Consider the following 14,733-nt stretch of genomic DNA (forward strand, 5'->3'; position numbering starts at 1 on the left):
AAGTATTATCCTATCTAATAAAAGACAAAAAGGGTAATTGACCGTACCTTCGCTACGCTTCCCATTGGCTAATCAGTGCCATATGCAAATTAGCCGCCATCAAAGATGGCGGCTAATTTGCATACTGCAGGCAGGGCTGGCCAGCGCCAGACACTATCCAGGCCCCCTGTGCGGCCGGGCTTGGGCGGCGCGATCGCGTCACCTAAGCCCCGCCCCCAGCCGGGACGCTCGTTTGCCACCTAAGCCCCACACTGTTTAAGCCCCGCCACCAGCCGGGACCCCCGTGTGCCGCCTAAGCCCCGCTGCCACCTGGGACCCCATGGCGATCCCAGAGCAGGAAAGTTCCCCACAGGCAGCACCCAGCAGGGCCTGCCCCCGGTCTCTGCAGTGATCCAGTGATCTATGAGCAGGAAAGTGCAGTCTGCAGGCAGCACCCAACCCTGGCCACAGCTCAAGGGAGAGAAAAAACACGCAGTGGAGGCCAGGAGCCTGAGAGATCAACACAGAGGGGCACCTGCTCCAAGCCTCCACAGTGTGCACGAATTTTGTGTATCAGACCTCTAGTAAATATATAAAAGCAATTAGACCACAACTTTAATGCTGAAAATAAATACAGTGAATTAGATATCTGACTTCATTGGGGCAACAGATGCTTGACTAATTCAAGATATCAACAAGGATGTGAAAACAGTAGGCTATAAAGTCACCCCATGATGTGTCAGAGCTTGGAATTTGTAAAAGATGCAGTTCACTGAATTGCTAGCTTAATTGTGCGAACTGCTGTTGCTATTAAAAGTTGATTTTTAAAACTTTATTTGATTTCTCTACCGCATCAACACCCACAGCTTAAAGTCTCCTAATTATAGTTATAAATTTAAAAACACTATACACGGAAAATCTCAGAATTCTAATAATGAAATATGAAATTGAAGGGGCATCTTTAAATTATCTATATATCCTATCTAATAATAGACAAATAGGGTAATTAACCATACCTCCGCTACGCTTCCCATGGGCTAATCAGCACAATATGCAAATTAATCACCAACAAGATGGTGGTAAATTTGCATACTGAAGGCGGACAGTAGCGTGCGAGGCTGTCCGTGGTCCCGGGACCCGGATCCGTGACCCTGCCAGGTGGGGCGGCAGCACGCGAGATTGCCCACAGTCCCGGGACACAGATCCGTTGTTGGGGTCCCGCCCGGCAGGTCCAGGGGCTCCCCAAGGTGTGGACAGAGTTGGTGAAGAATGAATGACACGGAGGCAGCGTTTAGGTGATCATCATAGCCAGGTTCCTCTAGCCAGGATCTCCAGCCAAGTTCTGTAGCCAGGTTCTCTTGCCATGTTCTCTCGCTAGGTTCTCCAGCCAGGTTCTGTCCAGGTTCTCTAGCCATGTTCTCTCACTAGGTTCTCCAGCCAGGTTCTGTCTGCAACTTGCTTTTTAAAATTTAATATATTTTAGACTGCCATATGTTTTTCACATGACCAGAAATCCATCTGTGGGAAGGTTGCAAGAATTGTTTAAAACTATGATGATTGGAGAATATTGAAGCTGGGTATATGCATACTGTTATAACTCAAAAGTTAATCAGATACAAAATGGAGGCTTTATTATATACTTGTTTTCCTTTTGTCTACATTCCCTCAATTTCAGAGTGCAATTAAATTTGAATTGCTCAAAATAACAATTTTACCCAGTTTCAGATGTATTGCAGACTGATCCATTACTTTGTCCAACATGTTTACTGAGGGTATATATGCCCTACACTGTGCCACTTCCTGGTATCACGCAGGTGGCACCAGTCACAGAGTGGCAGTGATAAACCCTCTTGATCTGCTAGTCCCTGATGCGAGATAATTATGTGAAAATGATTTGCTTGAAGTCTCGCGTGGACTGCACCACATGGTCACATGGGCCACATTTGGTTTTACAGGGACCAGTTCTTCATTGGCTGACTGGTTACCTTTTCATTTTGCTGTATATATTACTTTACTGTTTTATACTTTTTCGTGTTGTTTTCAAACAGACTTATTATAGTCAGAAGACAGATTATGATAATTAAACTAATGGTACAGGTACCTCAGATGTGTATACAGCTTTGCTGCTAAGGAAAGAAGAGGTCCAATGATTTGGCTTAGGAGCAATAGACTCCTCCCTGGTTCTTCAGTTTACAAAGATGGGAAAAAGTGAATGAACACAGGGGGGCAGCATAATCCTGGTTGACAGTGAGCTTGGTGCTTTTATTGACTCAAAACCTCTTCTTTGGAATGTGTCATATACATTCAGCCCAGCTGTAAAATGCTATTTTAGTGGGCACCTGTTCCCTGATTCAGAGTTTGATTTTATACTTTGTCATGATGCTTACTAGGCATCAGCAGGAAATAACTTTTGCCTCAGATGATGTGTGTGTGTGTGTGTGTGTGTGTGTGTGTGTGGTATTTTTGTTGTTGTTAATCCTCACCCAAGGGTATTTTTCCCACTGATTTTTAGGGAGAGTGGAAGGGAAAGGAAGAGACACACACACACACACAGAGACATCGATGTGAGAGAGACACTTCAATTGGTTGCCTCCCACACAAGCCCCAACTGGGGCTGGGGATTGAGCCTGCAACTAAGGTATGTGCCCTGACTGGAATTGAACCGTGACCCTTCAGTCCATGGGCTGACACTGTAACCACTGTGCAAAGCTGGCTAGGGCAGATGATCTGGTTTTGAATTTCTACTTTGCCAGGTGGCATCATGACAAGTGTCTTAAACTCTCAGAGCCTCAGTTTCCTTATTTGCAAAAAAGGAATCAAATGAGACCCCATATTGGGAAGCAAGCTGTCAATTCTGATATGCTTTATAAATGCTAGATATTTCTGGAACCAATATTTTTATTAAAATTATTTTTCTTGAAATCTCATTTGTTTTCTTTTGGGGGGAGTACTTGTTCACTGGTGGTATTGATGATGTCCCTGTCTGTGCCATTAGCCTGTTAAGAACATGATGGAGTGTTTTTCAGACATTTCGCTTGGCCTATAAGAATTGCTTAGCCTGTGTATATGCTTATTATTTACAACCGAGGCTCTTGCTATAATATCCCTGTGGTGTACTGACATTTTTACACTGATAATAGCAGGTAAACACATATGCTCTGCACTTCATATGTGTTTGTCATTTGTCCTCACAATAGCCCTAAGATGCAGGTACTGTTATGAGTTTTACATTTTCCTGAAGAGGAAACTGAAGTTAAGGCGTTTACATAATTTGTTCAAAGCCACATCACTAGTAATCGGTGAAGCAAGGATTCGAACCCAGGTCTGTCTGAATCTAGCCTAACCAGTGTACTGTAGGCTTCAGTAGAAAGTTGTATTTTGTTGCTAGTGATGGGTGAGGAAATGGTCACATCACTTCCATTTTTTGTTTGCACTTCTGAGATCACTGAATGGAGGAAGTCTCTCTGGCCAGTAAAAGTGCAGAGCAGGTGAAAGGCTCCATCTGATGTATTTATAACATCACAGTGTGTGGAGATTGGATTTGAGTGCAGAAAGAATAGAAGCAGGGTGACCAGCTAGGACAGTGATGGCGAACCTTTTGAGCTTGGCGTGTCAGCATTTTGAAAAACCCTAACTTAACTCTGGTGCCGTGTCACATATGGAAATTTTTTGATATTTGTAACCATAGAAAAACAAAGACTTATATTTTTGATATTTATTTTATATATTTAAATGCCATTTAACAAAGAAAAATCAACCAAAAAAATGAGTTCGCGTGTCACCTCTGACACGCGTGTCATAGGTTCGCCATCACTGAGCTAGGAGGTCATGACAGTAGTCCAGGAGAGAGGGGGTGGGGGCTTGGACTAGGGTAGTAGTAGCTATAAAGATGGAGAGAAGGGGACAGTTTTTAGATTTATTTTGGAGACAGAGTCAACAGGACTTGCTAATGGATTGATGTAAGGAGTGAAAGAGTAGAATCAAGGATAAACTCTAGATTTTTGGCTTGAGCAACTGATTCCTCTGATGGGAAGATAGAGAAGAGCTTATTTGTGGGGGAAAAAATCAAGAGTTCTATTTTGGACATGTTTGGATACACTATAAGACATTTATGGTGAGACTTGAATGATGAATAAGAGTAGAATCAAGGATAAAGCCTAGATTTTTGGTTTGAGCAACTGATTCCTCTGATGGGAAGATAGGGGAGAGCTTATTTGTGGGGGGAAAATCAAGAGTTCTATTTTTGGATACACTATAAGACATTTATGGTGAGGCTTGAACGATGAATAGGATCTCAACAAGATGGGAAGGAAGAAAAGACATTTTAGAAGGAACAGCCCAAGCTGAGCAAGTGCATAGAAGAGGAGGGAAAGATACCTTGTTAGCTTATTGTGGCTGGAGATGTCTGAGAGGGGAAGAGTAGAAAGAAAGAAAAAAAAGTAGAAAGAAATTATGATGAAAAATCTAGAATGCTTTCTTTTACACATTTATCCTTACAAGAACCCAGTATGTGGAATGAATAGGAAGAAATGAATTCATTATATTATTTGATAGAAGGTGAGTTATTTTCTACAGTTGATATACCAAGAATTCTTGTCACAAATAAAATGGCAGTCACCAAACGGTAATGTTACCTCATTGACTACGTTACTATTTTGGCAGCGCTCTGTACAGGGGCCGCTCTCAGTCCAAACCACTTGTGTAGCACCTGCTGTGTAGACAAGGAGGGCTCAGCTGGCAGCTGCTCCATCCTTTAGTTCAGCCATTCTCAATCCTACTAGACCTAAGATCTTCTTTTGGTAGTATTTTGTAACATCCTCTTACCATATTGAAATACTAATAAATATTAATAGTTAATAGAACCAACTTATACAAATCACAGTATTTGAACTGTAATATAAAGGAGAAATGAAAAGAAAGTGATTTAAAATAAAATGGCATGCATATTAACATGTGAATGTTGAGCATATTGAAGTATTTAGATGTGACGTGATTTTCAAAATGCCAAAAGGATCTCAGTAAAGATCCAAACAGCAAAGTACAGTTTTTCCTTAATGTACACAGTAACCGCATTCCTGAAAATCCAGTGTATTTTAAAATTGTGCAAAAAAGTGCTTTGTGTTTATATGTAACAGTTAGGTTCCAGGCTCTGATAGTTATAAAATAGCTTCTCACTTGGAAGAATGTCTGGCAGGATGTTAGAAGGTTGTGCAGGAGTGTCTTGAGCATTGCAGGGGCTGTTAACTCCCCTGGTGTTGGCACCCGCCCAGCTCTGCTCTGAGCCACTGGGACATTAGCATCCCTATGAACACATCGAACTCCAGTCTGCACTGTATCTTTTGCATGAACAGGGCATTGTCTGCCTTATTCCTATTCTACCCTTAGGCCTGGCCCATGGTATGTCCTTAGAAAACATTTGTTGAAGGAAAGAATGGATGGATGGATGGGTGGATGGATGGATGGATGGAAAGAAATTTTCCTCTTTGTTCTGTTTTGTAGAACAACCCTTTAGACAGTGTTTTATCTCTGTCAGGACAGTGGGGAGGGTTTTGAAACTTGTCCATGAAATGAAAAGTAGTAGAAGTCATCTGACTCTTGAATAACAGGTACTGCATTCAAAATGTCTATTTTTATCTGTGTGCCTTCTCTGCTATCACCTATCTAAGCTTTTATTTTGTTAAACTTGGGATGTAGATACATCATTTTTCAGAACATAAATCTACTTCTGACTTTTCTTCTTCCTTCCTAGTGTGGGAAGAGCTGGCCTACTATGAAGAAAACACACGGGAATTTCTTTTTCCTGAGCCCAAGCTGACACCTTCGATCCCTGGCATAGGTAGGGAGGTGCTTATGAAAACGGCTGCAGGTTTTCCAGTAAGTGATCTGTGCCCAGCTGGCTTCTGTTGGAAAAGCAATTCTTAGGACCTGAGCATTTTATTCCTGATAGGGCTTGCTCTTGGACTGATCACTTTATCTTGGTCAGTGCCCCTGTTAATTCTGTTTAGCAGTCTTGTTTAGATGCCCCACTCGGAATGCCAAATTACACTGATTCCTATTATTGATCTGGGAGGTGGGAGTTTTACCTAATCTGGCTAAATCATTGCCATAGTCACACTGTCACATAATTATAAGGATGATTTTTTTTTACCTCCTCTGAATGCAGATTAGCTGAAAGATTTTGTCAATTTAATTACAGCTATTATTTTAGCAATAATAAGAGTAGATAGGGTAGTAATAGTAATAATGCTCCTTCTCATTTATTTTGCCCATTGGTTTTTCTTATGATATCTTATTTTCCTCATAACAGTTCTCAAGTGAGCTGAGGCAGATACTATGGCCTCCACTTAATGGAGGGGAAACTGACAGAGGTTCACTGACTGGTACTAACGAAGGATATTAAAAGATAGGGCAGTTATTCAATCAATAACCTAATAGCTTGGGGGCATTATCTGAACCCAAATTTGAATATTCATTTTGATGTTATCTGTGATAATTTCTGACTCTGCAGCAACTCTGTTGTTGGAATGCCTGGGTTCAGTAACCAGCTTTGCCATCACTAGCTGGACAAGTTACTCTCTGTGTCTTAGTTTCCTCCTCTACAAAGTATAGATACTGGATATTACTAGTACCCACTTTATGGGGTTGTTTTGAGGATTAGATGAGTTACTATATGCAAAGCACTTAGGTCAGGGCATATAATACAATTTATGTAAGTGTTTAGCTATTCTCATTAAGTATATGTTATACTAGTATTTTATTTTTCATCTTTATTGCTGTCTAATTGAAAAATAAAAATTGTATCCATTTAAAGTGTACAACTTGATGTTTTTATATATATCTACATTGTGAAATAATTGCCACATGCTAATTATCATATCCATCATTTACTGTTACTAGTTACCATTTTCTTTTCTTTTGTGGTGAGAACACTTAAGGTCTACCTTCTTAGAAATTTCAAATATACAATATAGTATTGTTAACTATAGTCACATTGCTGTACATTAGATCCCCAGAATTTATTCATCTTGCATAATGAGACATTGTACCCTTTGACCAACAACTACCCATTTCCCCCATCCTCCAGCCCCTGGCAACCAGCATTATACTTCCTGCTTCTGTGAGTCTGACTATATTAGATTCCCTATGTAAGTGAGATAATACAGTATTAATTTTTTCATGTCTGGCTTATTTCACTTAGCATAATGTCTACCAGGTTCTTCTATGTTGTTGAAAATGGTAAGATGTCCTTCTTTTTAAAGGCCGAATAATATTTCATTGTGTACATATATTTGTTATGTGCATATTTTAGGTAATGAATATGGATAATGCCAACCACACAAAAGAGCAATTAAATTCTTGCACGATTTCAAATTAGGATGAGATAGGCAGGAAAAACTGTTTCCAGTAATTTTGTTTGCTTCTTTTATGCTGTTTTATTTTTAGGGTATTGCTCCAAAAATAGAGTTTTCTACAAGGACAGCCATCAGAGAATGTGTGTTTCTACATAGAAACAGATATTTTGTAAGTATAACCAAGAAGCCAATAATAGAAATGTCAGGAATTTTCTCCACAAATTTAAAGAACTCAGTTTACCAAGTTTAGATGCAACTGGATAAATAAAAACCTGGAGACTTATTGCTAGTTTTGAATTTATTCAAACTATTTGCTCTGCCTGTCACATTAGACTGAGTATGTTTGGCACATATTCATCAAGGTATAGTTGGGGGAGCAGAATGATCTAGGGTTAAGATCACAAGTTTGATGTGTAAACTAGTTAGCTTTTTTGGTTGTTGTTTCATGACTTTTATTCTTTTTTGTCACTGTTGTTAATCCTCACCCGAGGATACTTTTCCATTTCTCGAGAGAGTAGAAGGGAGAGAGAGAGACAGACAGAGACAAACATCGATTTGAGAAAGATACATCGATTGGTCACCTCCTGCAAGTGCCCCAACCAGGGCTGGGATCGAGTCTGCAACTGAGGTACATGTCCTTAACTGGTATCAAAGCCGGGACCCTTTAGTCCATGGGCCAACGCTCTACCCACTGAGCCAAACTGGCTAGGGCAGTGGTCGGCAAACTCATTAGTCAACAGAGCCAAATATCAACAGTACAACGATTGAAATTTCTTTTGAGAGCCATATTTTTTAAACTTAAACTATACAGGCAAGTACATTGTTATTAACTTAATTAGGGTACTCCTAAGGCTTAGGAAGAGCCACACTCAAGGGGCCAAAGAGCCGCATGTGGCTCGCGAGCCACAGTTTGCTGACCACGGGGCTAGGGCAATGACTTTTATTCTTGATCGTATGAACAGTAGTGTTTCGTTTTCCTTACGCTGAAGCTGAAGCTCAGAGTTGTATTCATGGCCATTGTTGGTAACCATGAAGGGTCTTGGGCATCCATAAGCACTACCTCTATTTCCCTCTCTCGTTCAGCCCTAACTTCCCCTTCACTCTGATTTATTTCCATGTTTCTTTTTATCTTCTTGTACACAAATTTTGTAACCCTTTAAAGTCCTTTCTAGAACAGTATGGAAGTGAATGAATGTAATTTGTAAAGCTTCTTTAAATACTTGTTATCCTAAATCTTGCCTGATCCTCTAGAACAGTGGTCGGCAAACTGCGGCTCGCGAGCCACATGCGGCTCTTTGGCCCCTTGAGTGTGGCCACGAAGTTTCAATCGCACTGTACGTGCGCGCCCGCACGTGGTATTTTGTGGAAGAGCCACACTCAAGGGGCCACAGTTTGCCGACCACTGCTTAAAAATGTGGGCTGTGGATACTGAATGACAAGGGTCTGTGCAAATCCATCAATCCTGTGGGCATTGTAACTCCTATAATTGGAGACCAATGGTTACTTTTAAGGAAAGCATTAGCTGCTTTTTAGTTTTTCTTTCTTTACCCACTACTTTCTTCAATCTGTTTGATATGAGTTTTTCAATCTTTTTTCTTTAAAACCTCCTAATATATATCTTCATTTTAAGCCTTAACTTTTAAAAGTAGTATCTTTTATTCTTTCTTATAACAGAAGTATCCCACTTATTTTGGAAAATTATAAAATATGAATAAGCAAAAGGACATAAAAATTATGTTATTCTTACTATCTAGAGATGATATGACTAATTTTTGAGTATATTCTGCTATACAACACACTTTTATTTTAAGAAATTAACATCATACTATTTTGTACCCTTTCTTTTTTACTTAATATACCATGCACATGTCCTGATGTCCTTAAGCACTTTTATACCAGGCCAATCTTCATGGCTTCATTGTATGCCATTGCACGGTAGTGCCATAATTTGTTTGGCCAATCATTTTCCTATTGTTGGGCACTTAGCTGACATGTCACAGTCCAGTCAGGAAAACAAACCACACATGTTATTTTAACAGAAAGATTTAATGTAAAAAAGAAAGGCTAAATAGGGGATGGAATGCTGAGAGGTAAAGGGTAACACTGAAGTGATGGGGATAGTGACCGCAGGAAGCAGCTCCACCCCTAAGGCTGAGGAAACAAAGGGAAGAGCATGGAAGCTTGAGGAAGAGAACCCATAGAAAGGGGACCCCATAGCAAAGGGACCCTGGGGAGAGGCTGCCTTCCTGGGTGCTTCTTCAGGAAATCAAAGGTAGGACTTCGATGAGCTGGGACTCCGACCTCTAAGGAGGGACACTGCTCATTGCTGGTGCCTCGGATTCCATGGGGCGAGATTCAAATCCCTGAGCGCTGGAATGCCTGAGGGGGGCACAATGAGACTAGTTCCGGAATTATTAGAGTGGGGAGAACTATAAACTGGAACCATTTGCTGTTGCCAAGATGAAGAATGGGTGCTGGGGTGATGCTGTCAGGAATAGAATGCAAAACTGGAAGTGGCCAGCTCTGTCTTCCTGATTCTGTCTTGCAGTCTCCCTCTAGTGCTTTCTAGTGGTAGAGCCTAACAATAGCTGGAAAAGCACAGGGGGTTTGCAGAGTGCCAGTCCTCCTATCATGAAGCTGAGTATAGAAAGGTGGGTTTGGGAGCTGAAAGACACTTGCTTACTCACCATTCACCAATGTGGTTGGTTTCTCACTTTGGAACTGTTATATAAGAATTTTTTTTTTTTAGCTAAATACATAGCCATAATTATTTCCTTATAATAAATTAATTGAAGTTAAATGGCTGGATCCAAGTATATGCCAGTTCTCTCTCTCTCTCTCAATCTCAATCTCAATATCTCTTGATGTCTTTCTATCGATCAGTCATCTATCTATAACTGGGGGAAGTGTTTGATACTTTCCAACTGTCTCCTAATGCAAATAAATCTCACTGGTATTTGAAATAAAACATACTAGTGAGTTATAAATACTAGTGATGTTAAGCTGAACTGAAGAAAAATTAAGTAGAGAAATGCCCTTCCTTGAGTTCCTGTTTTATAAATCTAAGGTGTTCAGTCTTCTACCTTAGTTAACAAAGTTCAATTAAATGCAGTAATATTCTGCTTGAATCCCCCCCCCCCATTTTTGTTTTTAAAAGAATTGTTTCTCTTTTTGGTTCTAGGAAGAAATATTTAAGTCACGAAGGCCTTTATTTACATCATATGGACCAACATTCCCCTTAAAAAATAAACATATGAAGCGAAGAGAAATTAATCTCAACAGATTGCCCCAATGCGTACAATTCTGGGAGCCCTTTCCATATTCTGCCAGACGTTTCTTCCAGGACCAACCAGCTCAACTGAACCTTGGAAATAATTTCAGAATCCCTGGAGAAAGCAAACCTCCATTTGTAGTTAGACATGTGAGCCTAAAATTATTTATCAGAGTTCTTTGGGATGGTGAGGTTGTGAATGAGTTCAGAATATAAGAAGTTTGCAGTATAAAAATAATTGGGTAACATTAAAAAGGGAATTCAAACTGAATAGTAATGATGATTAAATTATGTTATCTTTCTAGAGTCATATTCAGGAAGCTCCTATAGAGATGTCTTGTACAGAGGATTTGCTCAGTAAATGTCAGCCATCCCTGTGTTTAATTTTCGAAAATTATTGAGTGTGATGTCTACACATGGCAACTCACCATTTATCCAGAAGAATCAGTGAACTGATGGGTGCAAGACACATACAAAGGCTGGCATATACTCTGTATAATCTAAAACTAAAGTTTCATCAGTTTTAAAGGAAACTGCTTGAGTTTTTTAAATAAGGTTGTTGCTCATTAGCCATACTTTAAAGAGCAGGGAAAAAAATGTATCTGCAGGAAGAAGCAATGATGTGTCATATCCAAAACCCTTGATCAACCTTCAGGGAGAAGTGGGCAAATTTAATAACATTAGTTCTTTTAGTCTCCTTAATTTTTTTAACTATTATAAAAGTAATGGAAAATGTTCAAAAAAATTACCCATAGGTTCACTAGTATAATAAAAATAAATAAGTATTTAATTTAATGCATTTTCTTTAATCTTTTTAATATTCATAAGACTTTTTTCCTACAAAGTCGTAGTCATACTGTAGTATATACAGATTAGTTTCTCAACATATACAATTAATATTACATTAAAAGCATTTTTTATTATTTGCTATTCTTCATTAACATCAGTCCATGTTCTAGTTCATGACTTATTCTCCAGTCGTTCTTATAACTCCAGAAGTTAACTGTTGATAATGTAAAGTTGATAATTTGACTTACAGTCACTAGTGGTGATGTTTGTGTATTTGACACAAACCTGTTTGCAGATCATGTTGTCCCATTTATGAAAATATGTTCACTTAAGTAAAATAATGTAGTCATCACTATTCTTTTTTTCAAGGGTATTATTTGGTCTGGAATGTGAAAGACTGAACTGTGTGACCTTGTGATAATTCTCAGGCTTGCACTGCCCAGACTGTTCAGGAACATGAAACTCTGTCCTGTATTTATTTATTTATTTATTTATTTATTTATTTATTTTTCATTGTCTTTAAAAATGGTGATATTAATAGATACATCTCCAGATTGGGAGGATCAAATAAAATCAAGTTATGGAAAAGCACCTGGCACAGAATAGGTGCTCAATAAATTTAAGACAAGGAAACAAACAAATAAACCCTGAACCAAGACAGGAAGTTTCCTGTCAAACTTAAGGAAACTTGCACAGACGACCTCCCTTGTCCTGTTTTAAAAGAATGCAAAAATTAGCTTCACTTGGTCTCTTCTGGGCTTGACTTACCAGTGGTTAGGATGTAACTTGTGCCCATCGTTATTTCTTTATGCTAACATTTAGCCCATCTCTTTGTGTTAGCCTTAGTGAAGAGAGGGACAAACAGCTTCCCCCTATCGGGATAACATTTAACGTACATTGAGCCTGTGATTTAATTTGTTGCCAACTTTCTTTTCTCACTTGCATGACTGACGGGGAGAAAGGCATTACAGGTAATGTGGAGAGGGTAATACAAGCCACGGTGGGTTTATGTCTTATTTCTCTCCTTTTCTTTCAGGTGGACAGTGCAAAGCCCTTTGGTGAGGACATTTCAGAGCATTATTCCCGGAAGTCTAGAAGAAAATCTAAGTTTCCAAACTTTCCCTTTCCCATGAGAAGAGGTACTCAAGTTTCTTGTTATTCCTGTGTATTTCTCTATGGGAGCAAATGCGTCCTACTTCTAAATCTTTCATTCTGTGGAATGTTTTCTTTGGGAACTTGGAGTTTAATTCTCAAGTACTCTCCAGCGGTGGAGTTTCCAGGGAAGGAGTTCCTACTGAGCAGAGTCAGCAGAGAAGCTGTTTCAGAAGCTGTTTCACCAGGGCACCCACTGTGCTCTGGTTGCATTCATTTCCTGGCTGGGCTGGAAAAGCAGAGAGCAGTTTATTCTGGTGTGAACTTCTTGCAAATGCACCATTAATAGCCAACAAATAAGACTCGCCATTTCTGTGGATGGGAAAGAGCAGGGGATTGGTGATCAGAAGAGTGTATAACACTTGCTTTAGAAGATTCCATGTTAGCGAGGAGGGGAGCCAACTCTACCTGAGGCAGTTAGATTAAGGCAGGGGATCGCAAACAGGTGTTAGGACCCTTTTGCATTCTTCTTTAAAAAAATGTTTTTATTGACTTGAGAGGGAGAGGGAGGAAGGGAGAGAGGGGAGAGAGAGAGAAAGAGAGAGAGAGGGAGAGAGAAAGAAACATTGATGTCAGAAATAAAACATTGACCTGTTGCCTTTCCCACAAACTGTGACTGGGTATCAAACCTAAAACCTGAAACCTGGGCATGTGCCCTGACCAGGAATTGAACTGTGACCTCCTGGTTAATAGATTGGTGCTCAACCACTGAGCCATGCCAGCTGGGCTAAAGGTTTATACTTTTTTTTTTTGGTGGTGGGGGTGGCGGTTAATCCCACCCGAGGATATTTTTCCATTGATTTTTAGGGAGAGCAGAAGGGAGCGGGAAAGACAGAGAAAAAACATCCATGTGAGAGAGACACATTGATTGGTTGCCTCCTGCACGAACCCCGACCAGGGCCAAGGTACGTGCCCTTGACCAGAATCGAATCTGGGAGTCTTCAGTTCAAGGACTGAGGCTCTATCCACTGAGCCAAACCGGCTAGGGCTAGAGGTGTACCATATACGTTTTTTAAAAATATATTTTTATTGATTTTTTACAGAGAGGAAGGGAGAGGGATAGAGAGTGAGAAACATCGATCAGCTGCCTCCTGCACACCCCTTACTGGGGATGTGCCCGCAACCAAGGTACATGCCCTTGACCGGAATCGAACCTGGGACCTTTCAGTCCGCAGGCCAACACTCTATCCACTGAGCCCAACCGGTTAGGGCTACCATATACTTTTAAAGGGCTGCAAAGATTCTTATGGTAACTCAAGCCAGTGTTCGTGGATCACAGTGACTGCTTGAACACAGCCAACCAAGGACAGGGTACAATTTGACGCAGAAAGTGCTTTATCACTTCTGACATTTAATTTAAGTCCTTTGGTTTGAAGATCACCTGGGTAGCCTATAAAGGCAGCGCTGCCTTCCCTATTACTGGGAAACCAAGCAACAGCAAATGTCCTTTCCCAGAGAGGACACCTTGGGCTTAATGCTGGCCCAATTATGATAGCACTCATACATCACATTGGTCTCGGCCTTTATCTGTTCTTAATCCTGGCAGGTGGAGATGTAAGGTTCCAGAGAGGTTACAGAATGTGTACAGGTCACATACCAAGTTTTTGGCGAACCTACATTTAGAAAAGACGTTCAGACCTCCGGGCTCAGATCCTGTAGCTTCCAAGCCAGACCTTTGCTTAGGTCACTGTCAGCTCATTCATCCAGGCCTAAGGTAGAATAAAGCAGTGCTTCTCAAATTTGAATGTGCATTTGAATCACCTTGGGATCTTGTTAAACTGCAGATTCTGACTCAGTGGGGCTGGGGCGAGGGCCTGTGATCTTTCTTTTCTAACAAGCTTCCAGGTGATTCAGATATCACTGGTCCATGGACTGCATTTTGAGAAGCAAAGGAACAAAGGCAAGCCCCCTGGGGAAGTGAGCACTCAACATCAGGCACCGGGGACTCTAGGGCAGGTTTGTGGCTATAGCTGGGAAGGGCCTTAGCACTGCTGATTCCCTGCTCAGCTGGAGAAGAGAGCTTCTGGGACAAGAGGGACACACACATACATGCATGTCCAGAGGATGTGACAATTGCCAGGCTTTAAAATCCCCTTTTATAGCTTCCTTTTTACTGCCAGTGGCACAAGGGGAATCAGCAATTCAGGAAAAATTCGTTGTCACTGCTTAGGCCCCAGTCATGGGGGGGAG

General features: G+C 40.6%; 1 protein-coding gene across 1 annotated transcript in view; it reads left to right on the plus strand.

The window, feature by feature from the left end:
* SPATA6L (spermatogenesis associated 6-like) overlaps window positions 1-14,733 on the plus strand; it is a 46,277-nt gene that overhangs the window by 21,797 nt on the left and 9,747 nt on the right. Inside the window, exons 6-9 of the mRNA XM_014546266.1 lie at window positions 5,729-5,853; window positions 7,423-7,500; window positions 10,513-10,752; window positions 12,428-12,530. Coding sequence (XP_014401752.1) covers window positions 5,729-5,853; window positions 7,423-7,500; window positions 10,513-10,752; window positions 12,428-12,530 — 546 coding nt within the window. The remainder of the gene's footprint in view (window positions 1-5,728; window positions 5,854-7,422; window positions 7,501-10,512; window positions 10,753-12,427; window positions 12,531-14,733) is intronic.

Source organism: Myotis brandtii, unplaced genomic scaffold, assembly GCF_000412655.1.
Source record: "Myotis brandtii unplaced genomic scaffold, ASM41265v1 scaffold44, whole genome shotgun sequence".
Classification (NCBI taxonomy): domain Eukaryota; kingdom Metazoa; phylum Chordata; class Mammalia; order Chiroptera; family Vespertilionidae; genus Myotis; species Myotis brandtii.